Source organism: Sminthopsis crassicaudata, chromosome 2 (genome assembly GCF_048593235.1).
Source record: "Sminthopsis crassicaudata isolate SCR6 chromosome 2, ASM4859323v1, whole genome shotgun sequence".
Lineage (NCBI taxonomy): Eukaryota > Metazoa > Chordata > Mammalia > Dasyuromorphia > Dasyuridae > Sminthopsis > Sminthopsis crassicaudata.
This window is the reverse complement of record NC_133618.1, coordinates 617,429,028-617,454,322: the sequence shown is the minus strand read 5'-3', so window position 1 is coordinate 617,454,322 and position 25,295 is coordinate 617,429,028. Positions and strand designations below refer to the sequence as shown.

Genomic DNA, 25,295 nt, shown 5'->3' with positions numbered 1-25,295 from the left:
TTCAGCACTTTTTAGCAAAAGTGTGGTTTAGTTTTAGACTCAAAAGATCTTTAACTTCTCTCAACTAAAAATCTTTAAGTGAAAATGTTAGCAGTTTACTAATGTTGAATAAAATGTAAAGTTTCAAAACACTATCTTGTATTCCTTCATTGTTTTGTGTTATATTGATCTTATCTTCTCAAATAAATCCTAACTAAATAATAGAAATCACGTCTTTATATTTTATGCTTCATTATTGCTTAACAATAGTCTTGGGACTACAGTGAATTATATAAAATTCTTATTTAATTCAATTAATCATTACAGAGAGAATAATTCAATAATTAGAGGGAAAAAAACTGACTATAAAGATTTAGAATATTTATAGTAATAATTTGATAACAATCTTTCTTTACTTTCTTTCCTTCCCTTACTCCCTACCTTCCTCTCTCTCTTTTCCCCCTATTTTCTCTTTCCCTATCTCCTTTTATTTCCTCTTTCTCTCCCTTTCTTCCTTTCCCAGCACTTGCTAGAGGTAAAGTCTTTAAAGCATCTGACCAATCTGACCCTGCAGGATCGAATTACTAAGTCTCTCCTTCATCTGCACAAGAAGAAGAAGCCTCCTAGCATAAGTGCCCAGTTTCAGGTAATGTCTATGTTGCTTATTCTAAATTACAAACTCAGTTTGACCTTAATTTGGAAAAGCAGAAAAATGAATGGGATTAGAAATCACATTCAGTATTATAGAAAAGTTTCTTTCAATGCTTTTTTCCTTTATATTTTTTTCTTTTTAAGGTCTGTTAAAGATAAGTTGACTCCTCAGTATCTCTTCACCTTTTTGTTTCATTTAAACTTATAAAATTATATTTTGAAATGGTATTTAATTCTCATATTTCAAAGGTGGCAGGTTTGATTATAGGATGCAGTGAGACACTTGCAAGACAGTTGAATAGCTAAAAAAAAAAAAGGGAGATTACCTAGGAAGAAGATACAAAAAGGAAATATTGGCTCTGAGCTTCACTAGATATGGCCCTCCTCAGTATAGAAATATTTCTGGTCATAGGGCGCAGGGCATAGGGAAGGACACACTGATACTTCTCCACTGGGTATCACTGTCCTTTACCTTTAAGTAACTGGGAAGTTGTATTGGGGAAGACCATATCATTTTGATCCCAAGGGCAACTTTGTCTCCCTTTAGAAAAAGCTAATATCTAACAAAGTGGGGGGTAACAATCCCTTCAGTGCTGTGGTAGGGGGAAAGAAGCTGCATCAGGAAAACATTTGTAAATGTTAGTCTTGTCATGCCATATATTCTCTTATTTCAATCCACTCTTTCATATATGTGCCAGCTGCATTTGTGCTCAGTGGTCAGAAAGAACCTTTCCTTTTTTATGATTCGCATGTAGCTTTTTGCATGGCACTTATTTTTGATTTTTCAGACAGTGTTATGTTCTGAGTTTCATTGTTCTAAAGCTGCACCATTGGAATATTGCTCCTAAAAAAGAGGGACCTTGGGTGGCTTGGGATCATTGTGTAGTTTTGCAATTTCTCAGAGGCAGAACAAGCCACTGCCCTTCTTCCATTCAATTTTACTCCCAACTCATTGCCCTCTGGTCCTTTAATGTAGAAACTGCTAAATCTTATGTTATCCTGACTGTGGCTCCACTACACTTGAATTGTTTCTTTCTGAATGCTTGCAATATTTTCTCTTTGACCTGGGAGTTCCAGAATTTGGCTGTAATATTCCTGGGGGTTTTCATCTTGGAATCTCTTTCAGGAGGTAATTGGTGGATTCTTTCAATTTCTATTTTACTTTCTGGTTCTAGAATATCAGAACAGATTTCCTTGACAATTTTTGAAAAAGTCTAGACCTTTTTGTTTGTTTGTTCGTTTGTTTAATCGTGACTTTCAGGTAGACAAAGAATTTTTAAATTTTCTCTTCTAAATCTATTTTCTAGATCAGTTTCTTTTTCTACAGATACTTCACATGGTTTTCTATTTTTTCATTCTTTTGGTTTTATTTTATTGTTTCTTGATTTCTCACAAAGTCATTAGCTTCCATTTACTCAATTCTAATTTTCAAGTATTTTTATCAGTGAGTTTTTGTACTTCCTTTCCCATTTGGCCAGTTTTGCTTTTTCACTTGATGTTCTCATTAGCTTTTTGTATTTCCTGTTGCATCACTTGTTTTTCTTCCCAATTTTTTCTCTACCTTAAAATTTCTTTTGAGCTCATCCGTAGCCTGAGAGCAATTCTTATTTTCTTGGAGGCTTTGGATGTGCATTTTGATCTTCCTTGTCACCAGATAGCTTTCTATTATCAGAATATTTTTCTGTTCTTTGCTCATTTTCCCATGACTTGGCTTTTAACTCTTTGTTAAAGTAGGGCTCTGTTTCCAGGGAGGATGGTGTAATGTTCTAAGTTTCAGAGGTTTTCAAGGTTCCAAGTCAGATATTTTCAGAGCTCCATACAGGACCTGTACTGTGAGCCTGCACTGCTACCCATATCTGAGTATGGGTGAAGCAGCAAAGTCCTATTGCGATGCCAGCAAAGAGGCCCCTGAAACCAGCTGTTCCAGATCCCCTACTATGGGCTGAGATCTCTAAAAGTGGCTGCTGCCACCACTGTTGACTCAGCAGCTCCCAAAGCCTGATTCTACTTTTCTGCAGCTCCTCTGACTCCTTAGTCCACAAAAGTTGCCTGCAAAATCATGCTTGGAGTCTGTGGGCTGAGAGGTCTGGAGGTTGCCACCACTGGCTGCTCCTCATTTCCTGGGGTCCAAGCTGTGCTGGCAAGGCCTGCACTGTGATTTTGCTTCAGACCCACCTGATGCCATAGGCCCCTTATGTCAACCTTCCAAGTTGCCTTTGGCTGAAAATTGTAGCAACTCACCCTTTCTATGGATGCTAATACTCTAAAATTTGTTTAGTGATTATTTAAAAATTATTTGTAGGGGTTTGGGAGACAGTTTAGGTTAGTCCCTGCCTTCATTTTGCCATTTTAGCTCCTCCCCTATTTCATTTTAATAAATGTTTGTTAAGTATGGGAACTAGGGATATAGAGGGGGGAAAAAAAGATCAGAACACAGTCAATGGATGTGAATACAACATAATTCTGTTCATGTGCATAATAGAATGTAAGTTTCTTCAGGACAAGAATGGGATTACTTTTTTCTTTTTATTATTCCCTGACCATTTTCATAATGCCTGATAGAGTTAGCACTTGATAAATACTTCTTGAAATGAATTGAAGTCTACAAACTTGAACAGCAAAAGGGAAGATGTCAGTTGAGGCTTCCTTTTGCAGATGAGTGAGCCCAGCCCTAAGTGGAGCCATTGTTCAAGAATGCTAAACCCAGGGATTAGCACAAGGGAGATATTCCAGGGAAGAAAGGCAGGCCCAAAGAAATCAAACAATTTCACAAAAATACCATTATTTCTTTTCCTTCCAGGTTATTCAACAGAATCTCCTTCCTTGAAAAAAGCTATATTTCAAAGCTAATTTTTTATTATTCTTAGTATATGAGATTATTATAGATTATTATGAAATTTTTCATTATTTGAATATAACAAACTATCATTATTCCCAAATTAAATATTATACTCAAGTAAACAATGAAACTAATTTTACTATGAGTTAGCTAAAATGATTAGATTTAATTATTCCTAAATCATACTAATATGGAAAGATATTTAACATTTATCATTTTTTGAAATTCTAAGATGAAGGTTGACTAGTATCCTTTGTAAATATTTTTGAGAAAGGAAGCCTATTTATTTGTTCCTCCCTAGTTTTAATTATTTGCTCAATATTATCATTTTAGTAAGTACTTATGAATGAATCATATACCATTTACTAATCTGAACTAAAATATACTGAAAACCTTCTTTGTTTTATAGGTATCTCTAAACAAATTGATGGCTACCCTTGGTCAAGCAGAACCATATTTTGTCAAGTGCATTCGGTCTAATGCTGAAAAGGTAAAAATATCTCATATATATTGCCACTTAGGTCAGCATAATCCATACCAAATTGCAAGATTTAATATCATTATCAAAAGAGTCAGGGAGGAAAAAAAGTTTCCATTTCTGTAGGCAGTAAATTATTTTAATGGACATTTTACCTGGCTTACATACAATTCATTTAGCATATATAAAATTTGACATTAACTGGTTAAAATTTTAACCAAAAAAAATTTATGTCTTCTACTCAGACAATGTTAGATGCTTTAGTAAACCCTTTCATTTAGGGGTTGTGAACCTCTTTTTAAAAATATTTTGATAATTGTATTTCAATATAATTGGTTTCCTTTGTAGTTCTTTTTGTATTTTATTTTATGCATTTTAAGACATACTGAGAAAGGGCTTATAGGCCTCACCAGACTGCCCAAGGGGCCCATGGCACAAAAAAGGTTCAGAACCCCTGTTGTAGTAGAAGGCATTCCCAACTTGGAGAGAGGTAAGCTCTGGGTTCATGTTTTTTTATTTATTCATTCTGTAACTATTTTGTTTTCTCTGAGCTCAGTTTCTTCTTTCACGTGTATCTACATGTAGATGTATGTCTACATACACACACATAAAACCTACAGGATTTTGTAAGAGGTATAGTTAACTTCTCTAATGTTTTTAAATTTCCAAAGTGTTTTTACAGGCTTATATGTTTTGATCCTCAATTTGGTGAAGCATAGGTATTCTGGTAATAATTTATAGATAAAGTAATTGGAAGTGACTTAGCCATGATCTTAACAGCTGTATACATATTTAATTGCTCTTATTAATAATTGTTGGGGGGGGAGGAGTACTTGATAGCATTGTGGATAGAGTACCAGCCCTTAAGTCAGGAGGACAAGTTAAATGTAGCCTCTGATACTTAACACTTCCTTCCTGTGTCATCCTGGGCAAGTTATACTTAACCTCAATTGTTTCACAAACAAACAAAAACAACAACAAAATCAATAATCTTTTTTTTTTTTTTTTTTTTTTTTTTTTCCTTATTGCTTGTTTTTGCCCCAGTAGCTTACATGGTACGTTTGGAATTATCCTCTCATTATTGAAAATAGTAATAAAGAATAGTGAGTCAAACAACATGGTTTGCAAAACAATAAAAGAACAACAAAATCCCTATATTGAAGAGTTGTTCATTGTTATCATCTTTGAATTTTGGGTTTTAGACATCTACCTCACTGAAATATGCAGTGTGTGTCACTGTTAAGTTCTGGGAGTGTGATTTATGTATCGCCTGAGAACATAACTTTTATAGTCACTAATTCCATAGAGACAGTGTGGCATAGTAAATAGTGAGCTGATCTCCTTGTCTGGAAGAGTTGGATTCCAGTACTGATTTTGGATTAGTCACTAAAGTTCTCTTTGCTCCAGGGAACTCTCTTAAATTATAAATTGCAGAGAAAATACTAACTTGTATTAGTTGAAGGAGTTTCCTCATCAACTAGTTCCTAATACCTATGAAATCACAAATCCAATTTCTATCATTAATTTTATAATAATACCAAAGGCAAAATTGGTTTATTATTAAATACTTATTTGAACTTGGGCTCTATACTTAGCCACAATGCTAAGAAATTTTAATTACCTTCTTAGGTAAATTTTAAAAGTTTAGGTTAAAGAGTGTTTATTTCATATTAGTCTCTGCTTTTTTTTTTCTGCTTTTTGTTTTTAGCTTCCTTTAAGATTCAGTGATCCATTGGTACTTAGACAACTGCGTTACACAGGGATGCTGGAAACTGTTCGAATTCGGCAATCAGGATACAGCTGCAGATATTCTTTCCAGGTTAGGCCAGAGAGTCTCCTTTTGAATTTTAAAATTACATGCCTGTATTCTCTTTTTCTCTCACAAATTTGTGCATGTTGATTATTCATTCACTTCCATATTTCTGATGTACTTCATTGTTTATTATACATGTGTATTTTGCATATACTTATTCCTCCCTTTTTCCTTTTCTTTCTTTAACCCCCTGTTATTTGAAAACAGAAAAGATAGAAAAGCTTCATATAAGGATCTTTTCTATACTCCTATAATCAATAATGCCTTCCAATTCCTAGTTTTTATAAATTGATCCTAAAATTTGAAAAAATTGCATCTCCTTAGTCAGAAAAGGCTAATCATCTATATTCTTGGATGCTCTAAAGCAGGGGTTCTCAAACTACAGCCTGCGGGCCAGATGCGGCCCGCTGAGGACATTTATGTGGCCTGCCGGGTTATGGCAAATGGGCTGAGGGGCAGAGACAGAGTGTGAGTTTTTGTTTTTACTATAGTCCAGCCCTCCACCAGTCTGAGGGACAGTGAACTGGCCCCTATTTAAAAAGTTTGAGGACCACTGCTATAAAGGTTAATGGAACTCAGGTTTGCCTCCACAAAGTTTTTTTTTCTTTGATTTCTTCTGAATTTTCTGCATATGACTTTTCCTTGACTGACTGTAGCATAGCTGAAATCTAAAGCTTTTTATTAAATAAAGTTGGCTCCTGCTGATGCCATTTCTGGGCTAGGATCATATAGCTTTCTCTATTCAGCTCTATAGGGGCTTCTGTGTAATTGGGACCCTCTTTAATCTTTTCACTCTTGGCCTCAAAGCCTCATTCTTGGCTATGCACTGACATCTGCCTTTTTCACTTAGTTTCTGTGAAAATTCTTTGGTTACAGTAAAATTACTTTTTCAGCATAATAGAATAGACAAGGACAGCTCTATAACTTTTACAATTCATTTAATCTCTTATCCTCACTTTTCTTATCTTGAAAAGAAAAGAATTTGTTAGATGATTTCTAAGGGCTCTCTTGCTCTTAAATTTGTATAATTCTATAATTATCAACTACTACAGTTACTACCTCCACCATCTTCCTAAATTTATTTTATCCCCAGGTACATACATTTTATAATGTTTGAATTTAAAGGACAAATTGTAATTATAAGAAACTCTATTGATTCCACCAAATCTTTTGTGAAGTTTTCTTTTCCACCACACTACAGCCCTCAGAAATTTGCTGTTGAAATAGTTCACATGGGGTAGTTTGGGTTTTTTGTGTGTGTGTGTGTGTGTGTGTGTGTGTGTAGTGTGTGTGTGTGAAAATCATTGTAGAGTGTTGAGCACATTGTCTATCTAGCACATTGTAACCACTATAGAAATGTTAGTTGTTATGATTATTATTTATTATTATTATTATCATAATAGTTTTATCTTTTTTTCTTCATATTTAAAGGATTTTGTGGACCATTTCCATGTTCTTCTCCAGCGTGACACTATTCCTTCAAAATATAACATCCAAGATTTCTTCAGGAAAATCAAGCTTAGTCCTGATAATTATCAAGTTGGAAAATCCATGGTAAACACAGTGTGTTAATTGTTGATGTTTATTTAAAAATTAAGTTATTTACTTGTCTGAAAAAGTTTACCTAGGTAATCTGACATAATGAGTTCTAAAAGAGGAACAAGTGTTCAAATTCTGCTTCTGATGCCTACTACCTGTGTGATATTGGACAAGTAACTTAATCTTCCTGGGCCTGTTTTCCTCATCTGTAAAATGAAATGGTTGGACTAAATGTCCTCTGAGGCTTCTAAAGCTCTCAGTAAATGATCAAATGCAGTACACAGGGGTTCTCAAACTACGGCTTGCGGGCCAGATGCGCCCACTGAGGACCTTTATGCAGCCTGCAGGGTTATGGCAGATGGACTGAGGAGCAGAGACAAAGTGTGAGCTTTTGTTTTTACTATAGTCCAGCCCTCCAACAGTCTGAGGGACAGTGAACTGGCCCCCTATTTAAAAAGTTTGAGGACCACTGCAGTATATCACAAGAAAATTGATACAGCAAATGTTGATAATTATAATAAGGAAAAACTCTGAGCTACAAGTCTTTTATTTCCAACAGACTGTGGTTTATAGTGCATCACATGTTCTGCTCTTATTACCTTGAACTCATCATGTTCAAAATAATCTCTCCACTTTCCATTTACTGTTCCCAAACTTATATTCCTATCTATGATACCACTATTCTTTCATTATACCTAAATGGAATCTTGAAATTATACTTGCTTATGGGGGCAGCTAGCTGGCACAATGGATAGAGCACCAGCGCTGAAGTCAGGAGAACCTGAGTTCAAATATGACCTCAGACACTTAACACTTCCTAGCTATGTGACCTTGGGCAAGTCACTTAACCCCAATTGTCTCAGACAAAAAAAAAAAAAAAGAAGAAAAGGAATTATACTTGCTTTTTCCTTTTCCTTTCACTCTACATCAGATCTCTTGCTACATTGTCATTTATTTCTTGGAAATGCTTTTCAGATTTTCCTTTTTCATTGCTGTCCATCACCAATGTAATCTGAAACCACTTTATCACATATATTGATTACTATGTTTGCTTTTTCTATGGTTTGTTTATCTCTAAAATTTTCTCTGCAATTCAACATAATTCTTAGGATAATATTCTTAAAACCATAATCACATAGCTTCCCCTACTCTGGGACCTACAATGGCTCCTTATTATATCTACACTCCATTACAAGTAAATTCCTTGGCCAGCTCTTCAAAAGCTTCACAGTCTGGTATAATCCATTTCATCCAGACTAACTTCACACTGTTTGCCAAAATGTACTATCTAATTCAGTGACATAGGGACAGTCGGATAAACTGAAGGGTTTGGGGTTTTGTTGTTGTTTTCATTTAAGGTTAGGGGAGTTATAGTCATGTATAGGAAAGAGCAGGAAGGAATGAAATACTTAAGCATGTAGGATCAAGAATGCGTGTTGAGTGGTTGGCTTTTGTGAGGAATGGGAGTTGAGAAGGAGGAGGACAGGCTTTGAAAAGGAGGGGCACCGTGAGAGGCTTGAGGAGAAAGGAGACTGTTAGGAACAATTCCCAGAAAGTGGGGCACTAAATTGATTAGGGAGGAATGTTGAATAATTTCCTTACTATAATGAAGTTCTGATCCTTGCCCTCTGGAAGCTTACAGTCTTAAATAGGGCACTTTATCCATAACAAGGTAGATTCTCTACACAGAGAATAAGGCAGGTAACAAGAGGAGAAAGCACTTCTTGCTGAGAGTCCTGGGAATGGCTTTCTTCATCAGGTAGGGTTTGAAGAGGGAGAACTTACCAGGCACAGAGGACAGTCAGTTCTGACCCAGGCCCCAAACCATCAAGCCAAAGCAGGAGTGGGACAATGAGTTCTCAGAAGACTTGGGAGGCATAAATAGCCTTTACTGCCAAGCAGAAGAGTTTCCATTTTATCTAAGAGACACAAGAAAGCCAATAAAATTTAAAGGAGGATTGACATTGGAGTGTACTTTAGGAAAATCACTTTTTAGTAGATGTGTAGAGGATAGATTAATTAGGGGAATGGCTTCAGGCAAAGAGATCAATTAAGGGGCAATTACGGTAAGCCAGATGAGAGTTTATAAAGGTCTGAACTGTGGTAATGCTTGTGTGATTACCAAGAGACAGGTGTGTCCAAGAAATATTTTAGATATAAGTGACAGGATTTGGCTACAGATTAGATATGTAAAATATGTAAGGAGTCAAATATGACACTGAGGCCCTAAATATACTTAGGAAGTATATGTTAGACAGGTAGAAGAACCAAGAGAAAGCAATACCATGAAAACCTAGAGAGAATAAAGTGGTGAACAGTGTCAAGTGGTGTAGGATGAGGATTAAGTTATTTTGTGTCCAGTTGAACAGTTTAAAGTAGATATGGGGAAAGACTGTTTGGATACAGAGGAGAAATCAAAAGCAAGAGATCCAAAGATGTGTTCAAGATGTTGGTAAGGGAAAAAACATACGAGAGATATTATAGTGAGGATTTATGCTTTAGGTACAACTTAGAGTCACTGTCCTCTGGGATACATTTCAATGTTAAGGTTCTATGATCCAGTGCAGAAGATGCAATCAATGGTAACTGAAATGAATTCTACAAGGTTATAAAGTAGTAAGAGCCATGACCAGAAACCTAGAATTCTTAGGACCCTAGGACTAGAATCAGAAGGAATCACAGAAGCATTCAATTGCAACCTCTGAAACTGAGGGACCCAAGAAGCTGAAGGGCTTTGCCCAAGGTCATGCAGAGGCAGAGGCAGAATCTGAATCCAAGTTGTCAGATTCCAGAAGTAAGGTCCTTCCCGCTGAGCCAGGGCATGTGTAGTGATGGTGAAGCTTCATGTATTGATAAGCATTATAGAGAAGTGACTGCCATTTGTACCTATCAAACTAACTCCCAACAATGCCTGATTATTTTCCTCTCTAGATGCAATTTGATAAAGACACACATTTTCTGTGGCTACAGTGGTGACTATCCTTTTCTTCATTCTGTTAGGTGTTCCTTAAAGAACGGGAGCGGCAGCATTTACAAGACTTGCTGCATCAAGAAGTGCTCCAGCGGATCATACTATTACAACGATGGTTCCGGGCCGTGCTTTCTAGACAACATTTCCTCCATATGAGGCAAGCAGTCATCATCCTGCAGGTGAGAAAGATAGCATCTTCCCAGGACTTTTAGCTCGGTTTCAAATTTTAATCTTTGCTTCTAAGAACAGAAGGCTTTGACACTGAGACCATATTTACTAGCAGTGTGCCTTACAAAATTATCACTAGCAACAAAGGAACATGAGATATTAGTTTTTGATGACTCTTATATTTTTATAAATATTTTCTAAGTGATATTTTCAAATTAGAAAGCATAAAATTCTTGCTGCATGCTGTTTTAGATGTTAATGATATTGTCGGGATGCAACCTTCAGGTTCCTCTAGTCATTATCCTGAGCTATTTTTTGCAGTATATTTTTTCCTCTTTGTCCTAGAGCATCATTAACTTTTCCCCCCCAAAAAAATCTATTATTCCTTACCTAATATATCCTATGATTATTCTTCTGAAAAATTCACGGAAATGTCAATCTGTCAATAGATTATTAAAAATCTTTGATACTAGTCAAGTATTAGTGCCAGGTACTTTGTTCAACTAAGTGGTTACTGAAACATCATTATTAGAGATCTCATCATCAGTCATGTGTATTGAAAGATTATTTTAGATTCTGTTTTATAGGCCTAGTGACAAATTAAATGTATTTTATTTGAGAACCAGCCTAGCAAAATTCAGAGATACTCATCATTAGGTAGATTTTAAAGGTGATAAATTTTTGGCCTCTCTTAGCGTTATAGAAGCATTGCAATATGTGTCAATAAAAAGTTATTCTCCCCACTTCCCCTCCCAATGAAATTATAGATCTTCAAATTACTGAATTTTTTTTAATCCTATGGAATTTCCTGTTAAGGAAATAATTTTAAAAAGTAATTTTTAAAAGTGAAGCATAATTTGTTATGCCATACAATGGAAAGCACACTGAATTTAGAATTGGGTTCTAACCCTCACTCTTCTGTTCAATACTTGTTTTTCTTGATCAAGTTATCACTCTCTGCCTTATTTCCTCATCTACAAAAATGAGGTATTCGAACTGGATAACCCCCAGAGTTGCTTCTAACTTTAAACTATAGATTCTTTAAGCAGCAAAAACAATAATAATCGGTAATATTTATAGAATCTTTAAGGGTAGGCAAAGTACTTTTCCATAGTTTTCTCATTTGATTCTCATGACAGCCTTATGTAGTAGGTGCCCTCCAAGTTCAGGACTTTATCTAATACACCAGTCTTAATTTCTTTCGAATATATCCCCTTACCTGGCTATGCCCTTTCTCTGCCTAATAGAATGCAAACTGATGTTCATAGCACAATTCAGTTCTTTTCCCAGAAAGTAAATGAAATAAGGAATATCTTTTAAATCCTATAGAACTTTTAGTGTGAAATATACTAGTTGTTTTTGTTTTTTTTCCTCCATGAAATACCTTTGAATTTCTAAAGCACTGTATCAGGAGCTGGACATTCAAAGGCAAAAAACTGAAACTTTGTTCTATAGCAGTTCCTATTTTCTGAGTCCAGAATAAGGAAATACAAAGGAGAGATCCTAGACTGTAAGGAAAGAAAAGAAAATGCAGCTATATTTAAAAGAACTATATTATGGGTAGGTACTTTGTCATTTAGGGTGACATGAGTCTGAAATAGCCAATGTATTCTTGGATAAAGGGGTCAGCTCCCAGTTTGAGGCAAACAGAACAGAAAAACTATTAATAGTCTTTTCTGTGGAAAGATTAAATAAAATGTGGATAAATGAATTCTACTAGAGGAACAATATCAATCAAAAGACCCTGTGGCATAAAGTGTCCTGATAGATGCACCATAGCAAAATGTGAAAAGAGGGTCCAATTTTTATAAAGGGAAAATAGACTTTGTTAAATACCTAAATTTAAAAAATCAATGTGATAACTCACATAATGTGATAGGCATTCTTATTCCTTATTCTTACTTAGTAACATAGTATTTCTGAAATTCTCCATAAAAGAGAAGGAATGAATTAGATAGCCCATCCAAAACCAGTCTTAGCAATTCTGATTTTCAAAGTTTTTAGTCTTTGGAGTTTTCTTGGTCAAGAATTAAAATACTCTGAAAAACAAAATTACTTTTTCTACTTTGGCTTATTAAAGAAGCAACAACAAAACTTCTCATTGTTTTATTTCATTATGACATGGTATTTCATTTCCATTTCCTTGTATTTACAAAATGTGGTGTGAGAGAATCCTACAGCATAAACTGTTGGGTCTTTTGTAGCGAGCTTGGCGAAATTACTTGTGTGAGAAGCATGGTGAAGGCAGAGGTGTCCAGGATGATGCACTCGTGAATAATGCCGCAACTGTTCTCCAGGCTGCTTGGCGGGCTTACTGGGGGAGGCGGCAGTACTTGCAGATAAGAGCCGCAGCCTCCATCATTCAAGAAACTTGGCGGGACTACTGCAGACGAAGGCATGCTGCAGCTACCTGCATACAGGCAAGATGGAGAGGCTACTGGAAAAGCAAACTGTATAAGGAACGAAGAAACAAAATTATCCTGTTACAGGCAGCATGTCGAGGATTCAGAGCTAGGCAAAGGTAATATCTGCAACTAGTTAACATAAATCAGTAAAGAAAAAAGATGGGTGATCTGTTGTTTCTAGAAGCCTAGGCGTACAAACTGGGGTTTGAACCCCACTCAATTGACATCTCTGTTTCTCAAATATAAGCTGCTTACCTAGAAGTACCATTAAAAAAGGTGTTTGTTTGTTTTTGCTCTATAACTTTACATATGTCAGAAGCTATAACTTTCTAAATTGCAACTGAGTGTTTGGGTTTTACTTTACATTCTCAGGAGATTCCCTATTGGCTTAGATCGTTTGTCTCTAGACCCCTGATTTAATCCATAAAGAGACACCCTGCTGTGGAAATAGACTCCATTGATTGAGGTCAACCAGTCCTCTACAACTTAGTCTTAGTTGCTTGGCCCTCTGGGAAGGTAGGTAACCTTCCCACAGTCAAAAAAGCTGGTTTTTTTCAGAGGCAGCACTTAAATTCAGGTCTTCTGATTTGAAGGCTCACCATTTATGCACACACTGCCTTGTAGGTCTTAATATGATCTATAGATTTTCCCAAAATCTGACTTTATAAGATCTCAGGGAATTTCTTAATTGTTATCTTCATGTCACAGAGGAAGCTTACATTTCATTGGTGTGCCCAGACAACCTTTTTCCCACTAAAAAACAAAGTGTGAAGGAAATAATGCTATACAATCCCTGCTATTGGTGAAGCAAATTGAAGGAGATTCAGGGCTCCCAGCAGCATTCTTTCTGTAACTGCCTGCATCATTATCCTGAGTTTTTTTCAGGAAAGAAATACATTAGTGAAAAGTCTGGGAACTCTGATCTGTAACCTGAAATATAGAAATTTCTAGCAATGAGGGATAAAAGGTTTTTATGGAGTCTTCCTTACAGTTTATACTTTACTCTGTGGTTCAGGTGCTACTTGCCACTTGTGAAGGTAGGTGAGCCTTGCAATTAACTGAACAAATGGCTCCAAGAAGTTCCTTATCAGAACAAGGAAGGATAGAATTGGTAAGGAAGCTCATAGTACAATGTGAGGTTTGAGGCTTTCCAACTGAGGGAAGAGATGGTCTGAAGTCTTAAAGGAAGGGGCCTAAATTCCTAGGCTTATTTTCCAGTTTAAGTATCTAGCCTTTCTGGGTTTTTTTTTTTTTTTTTTTTTTTAAACAATTCTCTCTCTCTTTCTCTCTCTCTCTCTCTCTCTCTCTCTCTCTCTCGCTCTCTTTCTCTCTCTCTCTCTCTCTCTCTCTCTGTCTCTCTCTCTTTCTCTTTTTCTTTCTCTTTCTCTCTATTTTTAGTTAAAATGAGAGGTTTCATCCAAATATGTCTATTTTGTTTTCTGTACATGGTAATTTTGCACATTTTCAATATTTACATATGTGTGTATGTGGGTGTATTTCCACTTAAATTATGATTTAATTGAAAAAAATGATGCCCCAATTATAGGTAAATTTTGGGTTTTGGTTCAGCTTCCCTACCTTCCTTAATCATATTACTTTAGGCTAGTAATCCCTGTGCCTCAGTTTGCTTCTTTGCAAAATGCTTCAGCATAATGATATCCTCAAAAGATGAAGAAGTCAAAAAGAATGTTGTTTTGTTTAAAATACATAGAAGAGAGTATGATGAAGAGATATAGGCAAATGATAAAGTTTTGAAAACATGTTAAATTTATCATATACTTAAAAAAAAACAAATTTAGTAATACATTCAGAGTTTTACATATAATGTTCTTTTGCTCTTTATTTTACATGAAAACATGTTAATGTTTGCCAAATTCAATACAAAGAAAAATTTGGTTTGCATTTGCTTTTTTTTTTTTAAGTAATATTGTTGTTCTATACATAATCAATAACATTCCTTTCAATTAACATTTTATCAATCTGAGATTAAGTTTTAGAGGCACAGCTTCTATTTTAACCAATACTATTTATCTTGTATCCAATTGTGACCAAAAAATGATTCCAAAAATTCATGTCACACTTTTGTTTTTTCCATAGATTTAGATCTTTGAAAGAACAACGATTAAAAGAAGCTAAATTGAAAAATGGATTAGCTATTAAAGAAAATAATCTAGAAATTTGGGGTTCAGACCCTTCCAAATGGGAAGATGGGTCATTTGAAGAAAGAATGAAAGCTGTAGAAGAATACAAATATGTGATAGAAAATAATCGGATCAGCCATACCAATTCAGTGGACATCTCTGGGGATTTGGCATGCAAAGGACAGGAAAAGACTATTAGCCAAAGTAGCATAGATTTGGAGCAAGATGTAATTGTAAGACAGAGACGCAAGTCATTGGAGGACCTCAGTCCAAAAAAAGTAGGACGGGCAAAAAGAGAGAGTCGCAGAATGCGTGAGTTGGAGCAAGCAATATTTAGTTTGGAATTGCTGAAGGTACGGGGTGGAATGTCTCCTTCAGAAGAGCGTAGATGGTCCACAGAATTGATTTCTGAGGGCCTACAATCATCACAAGGAACCCCTGAGAGTGAAAGTTCTCAGGGAAGCTTGGAACTCTTGAGTTTTGAGGACAATCCAAAAAACAAATTAGAGGCAGCATTTTCAAATGAGGGAGACTTACAGATCCATTCATCTAAGGCACAGAAAGCTTTACCCTGTGATCCAAATTTTGATTTACAAAAAAATGTCCCCGTCATATCAGATGAGAGTAGTATATTGATTAGAAAGAGGACACCCTCCAATTTGGAGTTCTCAGAGAGTGTTGTCATAAAAGACAGGATGGACTGTGATTCTCAAACCATTACCTGTAAGCCGCAATTCAGAGAGCCCTTCATCCCAAATAGCCTTCCAACATTCTATATACCACCACAAGATCACACAAAAGTAAGTTCTGAACTTGGGGCAAGTACTTTGAAAAACATAACTTTGGAAAGTGAAGAAAAGCCAGAGATAGCTTTTACCTTGGACACAAACAAAGAAAGCAGAAAATGCCACTTGGTTGAGGAAGGCAAAACAGCTGCTACTGCTTCCATGAAAAATACTGACTTTTCTAATACTGTGCTTAAAAAGTTAGAAAGACTAAACATGGAAAAAGAAGAAAGACAAAAGCAGTTGCAGCAGCAAAATGAAAAAGAAATGATGGAACAGATTCGTCAACAGAAGGACATTCTGGAAAAGGAGCGAAAAGCCTTCCAAAACTTGGAGACACCGTGGAAAACAGGAGAGTCTTTGCTAACAAGATCTATCCGGCCATCAAAGCAAACAATTGAAAGGCCACAGTCTCTCTTTATAAACCCTACAAACAAGGAAGAACAGAATGTTCCAGGACCTTTGTCTGTAACTATTAAAGGTCTCACTGTTACCCCAAAAGGAAATACTCCTGATCAGCCAGTTCAAAAGGACCGGCCGGTCAGTATGTTCTTTGAAGATCAAGAAAGCCAAAGGCAACCTGGTCTTTCACAGGTCAGGACTGATGGGTGGAAGACTAAACTGAATGGAGCTTCCAGGGAGCTGCATTCCCAGGAGGGAAGGACCAAAGCTATTTTCTTCACACCAAAAGAGCATTTGGGTCTCTCACAGTAAGTGAAATGTGTCTTTAGTTTGATACCAGAATCTTTTTTTGACTATTGATTGCCCAGTACTCAAACAAGGATCTGATGGCATCATTCTCCTGCTGAATGAAGTCCCCTAATTCATTTAGGATCACATGCTAGTTCCTCTGATATTTAAGGCCCCTCATCACTTGTCTTCAGGCTACCTTCACAGCTTTCTTTTACATTACTTCTTTTCATATTCCTTAGGAACTTAACACTCTAGCCACATGGACTTCCCTTTTCTATTTAGAATGTCCTCCTTCCTGATTTGTGTTGTTTAGAATTCTTAATGTCCTTCCCTGCTGCTCTCTCGAGTAAGCTTTTAAAAAAAAAATACATGTAGAGATAGTTTTCAAGTATAGTAAACCTTTTGTGATCAACTTCCATCCTTAGAAGCTAGTATCTTTTCCCTATCACAAAATTTATTTTATTATATACATTTATTATCTCTGTTGTACCTCCCTTAGTAGGATATAAACTCCTTGAGAATACAGTTTCCTTTTTGTATTCCCAATACCTAGTTTAGCACTTCACCAAAAAATCAGTAATTTTACTCAGTAGAGCAAATTCTATTTAGAAATCAACAGGTTGAGGCAACTAGATGGCGCAGTGGATAAAACACCAGCCCTGAAATCAGGAGGACCTGAGTTCAAATCTGGCCTCAGACATTTAACCCCAATTGCTTCAAAAAAAAAAAAAAAAGAACAGGTCAGTTGCTATCCATCACTCCCTAGTGAGAAACTTTTGGCTAAAATTAACCAAAGCATATCACAAATGATGTTCATGATATTTAACACTCTAATATAGCATGTAGGCCTCCATCAGTTTGGCATTTGAAAAAGGCAAGAGGATTGGCCATGGCTTATGGCATTTATGTAGTTTTTATAAATTCCCTATGCATTCTATAATTTTAACAAGTTGTATGTATAAATTTTAAAATCTGCAAGTGGCATTTAAAATCAAGCTTATTAAAATATAAAACAATTATATTACCTAGATATATGCTCTGGACTCATTTAAATTGTATTAAAATGGAAAAAGGGTATAATAAGAAGGTAAGTGATATCCTATAAATAATCATGTTAAAGTAGCACATATCATCTATAAAAAGTATATAGAACTTGCCTTTAAATATCATTAGCAATTTTCTTAATTCACTTATTAAAATTTTAGAAGTTATAAATGTTAAATTTATCCAAGGTTCCTTGTAAACAGCCTTCATCTTAATATAATATTATTGTCTCCCAGCTTTTCTGGTTGTGAAATACCCAAAACATTCTGATGGTATTCATTATGCATCCTAACCATAGTTCAGCAACTACTACATACTTGCAGGAATTAAATTGCACTCTGGTAGGAAGCAGCTAGACTTTTTTTGGGGGAGACCCCATAACCTTCCATTGTAGTTCAATGGAAAGAACACCAGATTTGGAGCCAGAACTTGGTTTTACATCCCTATTCTATTTTCTATTATTTGTAAGTCACTTAAGCCTCTGGACCTCAATTCTTCATATGCAGAAATGAGCAGGAATGGATAAGGCAACTTCTGTAGTTCTTTCTTTATCCAAATCTGGAATCCTGTTATGGATTTACTATGGGCCACTAAGATAATATTAAATCATATCTCACAGGCTGATTCTCACTAATTCCACTAATTCTTCTTTTTTTTTTTTCATCCTCTCCTATCTTCAAAACTATCCCCAGATTTATTACTCAAAGCAAATAGCATTATTACAAATTGAATTGACAGGTGAGAAACTGATGTTGGAAAATGAAACACAGTACAATTTGAGGTTCTTTCTTTTCTTTTCTTTTTTTGCAGCCCTGTGATTCAGGGATTATCTGTAGTTGCCAGGTCTGTAGCTTTCTTCATAAAGCAGCTGATATCCAAAAAAAACAGATTTTTTTTTTAGAAGGCACTTGAATACATTGTTTCATGTCATTCCACATTAGCTTATTCTAAATACTAGTAACACTTCTGTTTGATCATATCACAACTTCTTTGCTTCAATGCCTTGTTTTCCTTTAATTTGGGATGAAATGGTTTTGAATATGGAATATTTCAAAAATAACTTTATCAGTTCTTATGTGGTCATTTCATCACTCTTCCAAGCTAAAAATTATATGAATCATCTAGTTTTTCTTTTATCTCTTCAGAGTTGCTTAATTTAGAAAAAACATGTTGCATAAATATATTTTGAAAATGATTTATAGTACAAATTTCTAGTTCCTGAAATATTATCAGGAGAAATTTTAGTATTTCATGGAATCATAAACTCTTAGAGCTTAAAGAAACTTTAGCTGTCTTTTTACAGATCAGGATACTATGAGTCCCAGAGTCATTAAGTGAGTTAGCTCATAGCTGTTTAGCAACAGGCCTGCTTCTAAAAGTATCACAGTCAGAACTTTAAAAAAAAATCCTCCCATTATATGATATATGCTTAAGAAGCAACTGGCTTCTCTGACAAAAGACCTGCCAATGAGACCAAACACCAAGGAAGTGGACAACCTTCCCTGCCACTAGAGCCAGATGCTCCCTTTCAACTCACCATATGGTTAGTTGACTCTCTGATTTTGTGAGTGTGATCAAAAGACCCCATGGACCTCAGCAGGGCTGGGGAGTAAGCCCAGGAGGAGCAGCCACTGCCCGCTGTTCCCAGTTGCAAGCTAATCCAGAAGTAGTGTCACTACTAGTGCTCTTAGAGTGAGAGAAAAATCCTTTATTCAGTGATTTTCATGAGAAGTGGGTGGGCTCCCAGGCGAGAGAGAGGAAGTTTTATCCTTTCAGTTTGGGGCCTTATCTCCCCCTTCAAGGCTCAGATGAGAGTTACCCTCAGAGTTGGGTACAACTGGTCAGTTTTAAGGTCCTTCTCAGTGCCTGATTATTGACCCTAGTCATTGGAACCAGTGTAGGCCTAGGCCCCTTTCTTTGGAATTTTGATCCTAAGCCAGTTTCTTAGCTTACAAGGGATTGATTCAAGATATCTTATTGAGATATTTCACCCCTTCCTTTATTCTATTATGACAAAATCGATGGAAACCTAGCCTTTTCATACTCTTCACTGTGAGCAGTCAAAGAGTATTTTTTAAAGAAACAAATTGCTGAGGAGCACCGGGATGCATGGCCTAGTTGTGTAACTTTATGAAGGATCAGAAGGCAAAGGTCAAGAAGGCTTTCCAGCCATGTGACCGAACAGGGGATGGACAGATCTCACACAGCCAGTGGGGACGTGTTACAGGCCTGGGCCAGAACCCTACCAATGCTGAAGTATTCAAAGTCTTAGGGAATTCCAAGAGTGATGAGATGAATGCGAAGGTGCTGGACTTGGAACATTTTCTGCCAATGCTGCAGACTGCAGCAAAGAATAAGGACCAGGGCACGCATGAGAACTCTGTAGAGGAACTCTGGGTATTTGATAAGGAAGGGAATAGCACAGTCATGGGGCCTGAAATCCCACATGTCTTCATCCCCCTGGGTGAGAAGATGAGAAAAGAAGAAATGCAAGTGTTAGTGGCAGGGCATGAGGACAACAAAGATTGTATCCACTTTGAAAAGCTAGTTTGGATGGTGCTGAATGGCTGAGAACAACTCCCCTTTCCACAAAGAACTCCTACCTTTCCAGTATGAAAATCATTCTCTTGTCCCTGAAGCAACTAACTACATTTTCAGGGATACTAAAATCCTTACTTCAATCCCCCACCCTATAGGTCCTCTTTGGCCTCTTTGCCCACTGGTTTCATTAAATAAACTTGCTATCTGTTTAAAAAAAAATAAATAGAAATTGCTTTTGATCTCCTGAGAGGGCAACAAAAATGAAATTGGCTGAATTATTAGGCACAAGGGAGAGACATAGAATAGTCATCTGATGGGAGAATCAAATTTTTAAGGACAGAGAAGAGATCTTTAGTAATTATCCATCTAGATTGTCTTAAGGTTTCCTGCTCAGGGACCCGCATTTGGACCAGATAATTCTTGTGGTTTAAAAATTAAACATTACAATTTTAAATAGCCCGTCACTCAAAGTATATTTTAGGCATAGAACACTTTCCTAGATGAAAGTTATGTAGCATTAGATAAAAGAGCAGTAGGATTTTGAGAAAAGGGAATGTCTGATATGGTCTCTTAAAAGCATGTGGTATTTTGTAAATAGAAATGACCTTAATTTTAATCAAGTTCTCTTGAATAGTTATAATGGGAAATTGACATCATATAGCCTTTCAAAGAAAATTTATGTGTTTTTTCCTATTCATTAGCCCTTTTTAAACTACCTTTTATGAACCATAAATCACCTTGTACTATTTAACTTTCTTTATCTAGATCATACTTTCTTAATTTTTCTGTACTGTGTTTGTCTTCTCTTTTTTTCACTCAACATCAAGCCTTTCATACTGTGGACTTATAGACCTGTTTGTTTCCATTCATGACAAAGTATGCTATAATTATTTTCTGACACTCTAGTAGCTTCAGTATTTTCAAGATAATTTTTGATTGCAACAGAAATCAAGTAAAAAGATAGAAAAGTACTTTCAGAATTTTTGAAACTCAAGAAGTATTGTATTTGTGGAGGCAGCTAGGTGGTGCAGTGGATAGAGCATCAGCCCTGAAGTTAGGAGGACCCGAGTTCAAATCCAGTCTCAGACACTTAACACTTCCTAGCTGTGTGACCCTGGGCAAGTCACATAACTCCAATTGCCTCAGGGGGGAAAAAAGTATTAATGCATGAAATTATTAAAATTCTAGTACTTGTCTAGATAGTTTATAGGGATTTATAGGACAGAATCTTCTTGTAATTTGTGTAATTCTATTGTCTTAAGTTTCAGTAAGGAATATTTAAGCCACGGAAATAATCAATTCCACACAAGAGGTGAACCATCTAGGAAGCCTCTGAAATTGACTGGGCCTGGCAGAGGAGAGGTAAGCAAAAAGAATTTGTTTATTTCTTCTTTTAACTGAAACAAATTGATGTTGATTTAGGAATTATTCCATTTCCCAATTGCCTTTATTCTACCCATCTTGACTACAAACATTTGCAATAAAAGAAGCATGAGCTAAGTTGATTTGCTAATGAGTTAGAGGCATAAAGGTGACAGGGGAAGCTTCAGGAAAGTTGGGAGTCACATCCAAAAATATCAGAGCAAAATTGGGCAATTGAGCTATATGAGTGTGGTGAAACATTGACACTGAACCATGGGAAAGGAAGACTTGATTGTTCCTTTGTGAAATTTAGCAGCATAGATTTCCTAACATCTCCTTCTGTCCTTTTTTCTAATTATTGTGTGTAATCCTTTTTGTTTCTTTATTGCTTCTCTTTATGGATATGGTTGGGTGGAGGGATGTTTTAAGGAAGACAGTAGCCCTTGTGAGACCTACACTTTGATGCCTTACATCAGCAGAATCTCCTTTAAAAAAAATATAGAAACAAAACAAAACATTTTTGTATTATTTGTTTTATCATTTGGTCAAGCAGGTTGCCAGACCGGCCCATAAAAAGAAAGCTCGCATGGCGCGGACGCGCTCCGATTTCTTGACTAGAGGTACTTTTGCTGATGGGGAGGGGGATACAGAGGAAGATGATTACGATGACATTATTGAGCCCCTTCTATCCCCTCACCAAGCTTCTCACCCTGAGCCAGGGCCTTCAGCAAGCCTGGGGCAGGCCTATCACAGTGACTCGGAAATGGTAATTTTACAACAAATATAAGGGAGTAATCAGGTGTGAGGGGAATGTTCATTGCTAACTATACTGACAATTTCCACTGCCTTTTCTCCCTCTCTTTAATGATTTTGTAAGTGGAAAGCCTCAGTGAATATAGCAAATAAAGCAGTATTCTATATTTTCAGTGATACAGAAGCAATTTCACAGTGGGTATTAATTAATTCATGAAAAATGTTAAGATTGTTGGTAGTATTGCTTGAGACCACACAACTTTAACATAATGAAGAGTTCTTTTATCAGTTAAAAAAGCAGGAGAGAGGCATGATATATCAACCCATAGCTGAAATATAGGTTCTACTCATTCAATGTCCTTTAAAACATTAATCACTCTACTGTGTTCAATTCAGTGTGTTTTAAATATAACCCTTCATTTTGTATGTCATTTCTCAGTAAAATAACCTATATCAATATTTTTACCTAACAAAAATGACAAAAAAACTTTTTAGCTGATGCTACATCTATTTAGCTTAAGAAATTTGTATACTTCCTAGCCAATGATATGGTTTTGAATTTATTCTTTTGTCAGAGTAGCTACTTTAACTTTGTCATGTGTTTGCTGGTATATTCAATTTTTAAAATATCCATACCCTGACCCAAGAAACAAATGGATAAAGGCAGGTACTGTTCAGGTTGGCCAATTTGAATCAATGTTTTTTAGAAAGAGCAACAACAACAACAAAAACCAGAAAGAAAGAGGCAATTCTGATGTAATCTTTTACAGAGAAGGCATACATATAGAACCGGAAGAGAGTTCAGTCCTCTACAAAATTTCCTGCATTTCCAGATTATGGCACTGAGAATCGAAGGATGAAGGCTGGCACTTGTTACATTTTATGACCTTGAACTTGTCACTTTTGGCTTTCACACCAACCTTTTTTTGTGATGAGAAGGAAAGTCTTTTTAGAAGTAACCTATGTCAAAGTCACAAAGCCATTACAATCATATAACCTGTGAAAAAGCCTTTGGTATCATTTTCCAAAAAATAAATTATTTTGATTTTGATTCTCTCATATTTTGACTATGCAAAAAAAATTCAAATTAATCTATCTAGTAAGATAGATAAGATCTGATCATGTTGAAAAAAGTCTTTTTATTAACATGTTACTGCTATTGCATTCCTGAGTGTTTATCCTTTACAAAGCATTCATTCTTTTGGCACTCCAGATTTTATCCATTAGAAACCTTTGCTAAGAAACTGAAAGGGAATGGGGCTAACTGCTTAGAGGATTCTGTCCTTAAAAAAAAAATCTTCCTCATTGTTTGGGATCTCTTCTAGCGATTCTTCTATCCACTTAGTTTGACCATCATTGCATGCTTATAGATCTAGAACTCATCAGTGCACATTCATCTCTTTGCACTCACTTAACTAGCTCTTTTTTTATTATTGGGTACAGGTGGCAGGATACATCTCTGCTGGCTATGTTTGTGCAACACACCTAGCAAAAGCTGTTGACAGAACTTGTGATGGGAGGGATAGGCAATATAAAGGGGTGGGACTTTTGAATATAATGTGGAACTATCTATATTCCATTTGTGTCTTGATTTTATAGGTGCAAGATTGAAGACAATCATTTCTAAACATTTATTGAATATACTAAATGTAGACCCCTTCTGTTATTTAAAAAAGCCAGGTTTACAGGGATCAGCTTTATTAAGAGTGTTTCAGTTTTAATGACCTGTTTGACTTTATGACAGAACAACTTGTATCAGGAAGTGTTTAGCCATCAGAAAGCCTAGAATTTGTTTTTTGCTTTAAGTTTCAATGAAAATAGTTGACAAACACACAATATGAAGCAAATCTTTCTTTGTAGTGGTTGTCCTAATAGGAAGAATAAAGCAGTTTATCACAAATTAAAAATTATTAATTACCTTAAAGTGCCATTAATAAACATCAAGAATTGGTTAATCATTTGTCAGTTACTTTCCAATTAAAACAATTCAGTACTATGATGTTACTGACCTTTTAAAAAAATTTATCTTTTAAGACTCTATTTATTATGTATATCGATGCTGCTCTCGCACATTTTAATGTGACATTAAACCAGCCCTTATCTAGCTTAGGAAGAATGACAACTTCATAGAATCATAGATTTATTGGTATAAGGGATCTAAAAGGTCCTCTTTCTTCATTTTGCATATGAAGAAAAAGGCTCACAGAGGCCATCAAACAGTATTTTGTGCAAGCTAATTTTGTTTTATTGCTTTTTGTTTTCTGGACAGTAGATAAATTGATTAAAAATCACTTTTGTCCCTCTTTCTAGTAATGTTAAAATTGTTTGGTCTTCTTTTTCAGTAATCACCTTTACTCTTATGACTTTCACATCTATGTAACTCCCATCCAAAAATCTCTTAGAAGGTTGAGATCTGAATTTCCAGCTGTTTTCTTTATATTTCCATCTGGATGTAGGATTTGAGTTTACAACATTCCACCCTCACAGTTGTTTCCTCACAAGTCACATAATTTAAGTATTTGTTTCTAAGATTGATTTTGAATTTGTATCCAAGAGAGTTAATGCCACATGATATTTATTCCCCAATATTCAAGATAAGCTTCATGAATACCAGATTGTGGGTAAAAACCTTTACCTGTACCAGATAACAAATTTGTCATTTAAGATGCAGATATAAACTAGGCCAAGTTTTAGAATTTCCCTAGATGAGACTTTTTTTTTGGTCAAACTTCAGAGCATTCGAGGTAAATGTCAGTTATTTATAATTTGTTAGAATATTTCTAAACTGTTAGGTCAGTTGAGAAGAACTGAAAATTGAAGGAAAAACTTCATTTTAGGTATCTTAGTTTGTAGTAACACCAGCGTTGTCTAACAGAATACCATTTCACTTGCAGAGTTCTTGATGCTAGAGATTACTTGTTCATTCTATGCCAGAAACTATATCTTCTGTCACATTAGTCATATAATGATTATTGCTGTTGGGTCAAATTGAACTTTCAATACAATAAAGCCAATAGACCTTTTGATTTCAGGAAATTGCTAACTGGCTATGCTTATCATTTTGTGTACATGAAATATATGGTTAAAGAACTTAGACTGAAAATCTTCATGAAATGATAAGCCATTTTTCTAG

The 25,295-nt window shown here is 35.7% G+C and overlaps 2 protein-coding genes across 13 annotated transcripts in view; both read left to right on the top strand.

Moving 5' to 3' along the window:
• MYO9A (myosin IXA) overlaps positions 1 to 25,295 on the top strand; it is a 274,357-nt gene that overhangs the window by 200,365 nt on the left and 48,697 nt on the right. For 8 of the 12 annotated variants that reach the window (XM_074296171.1, XM_074296170.1, XM_074296168.1 and 5 more), the window contains 9 exons: positions 503 to 625; positions 3,879 to 3,959; positions 5,656 to 5,766; positions 7,192 to 7,314; positions 10,300 to 10,449; positions 12,643 to 12,959; positions 14,941 to 16,479; positions 21,310 to 21,409; positions 21,960 to 22,175. In XM_074296171.1, the coding sequence (XP_074152272.1) occupies positions 503 to 625; positions 3,879 to 3,959; positions 5,656 to 5,766; positions 7,192 to 7,314; positions 10,300 to 10,449; positions 12,643 to 12,959; positions 14,941 to 16,479; positions 21,310 to 21,409; positions 21,960 to 22,175 (2,760 nt within the window). The remainder of the gene's footprint in view (positions 1 to 502; positions 626 to 3,878; positions 3,960 to 5,655; positions 5,767 to 7,191; positions 7,315 to 10,299; positions 10,450 to 12,642; positions 12,960 to 14,940; positions 16,480 to 21,309; positions 21,410 to 21,959; positions 22,176 to 25,295) is intronic. The other 4 variants (XM_074296176.1, XM_074296165.1, XM_074296173.1 and 1 more) reach the window with 2 other exon arrangements.
• On the top strand, positions 17,526 to 21,298 carry LOC141557236 (myosin light polypeptide 6-like). The gene is made up of 2 exons (XM_074292614.1): positions 17,526 to 17,549; positions 19,625 to 21,298. The coding sequence occupies exons 1-2, from the start codon at positions 17,526 to 17,528 to the stop codon at positions 20,075 to 20,077; spliced, it is 477 nt and encodes a 158-aa protein (XP_074148715.1). The 3' UTR covers positions 20,078 to 21,298.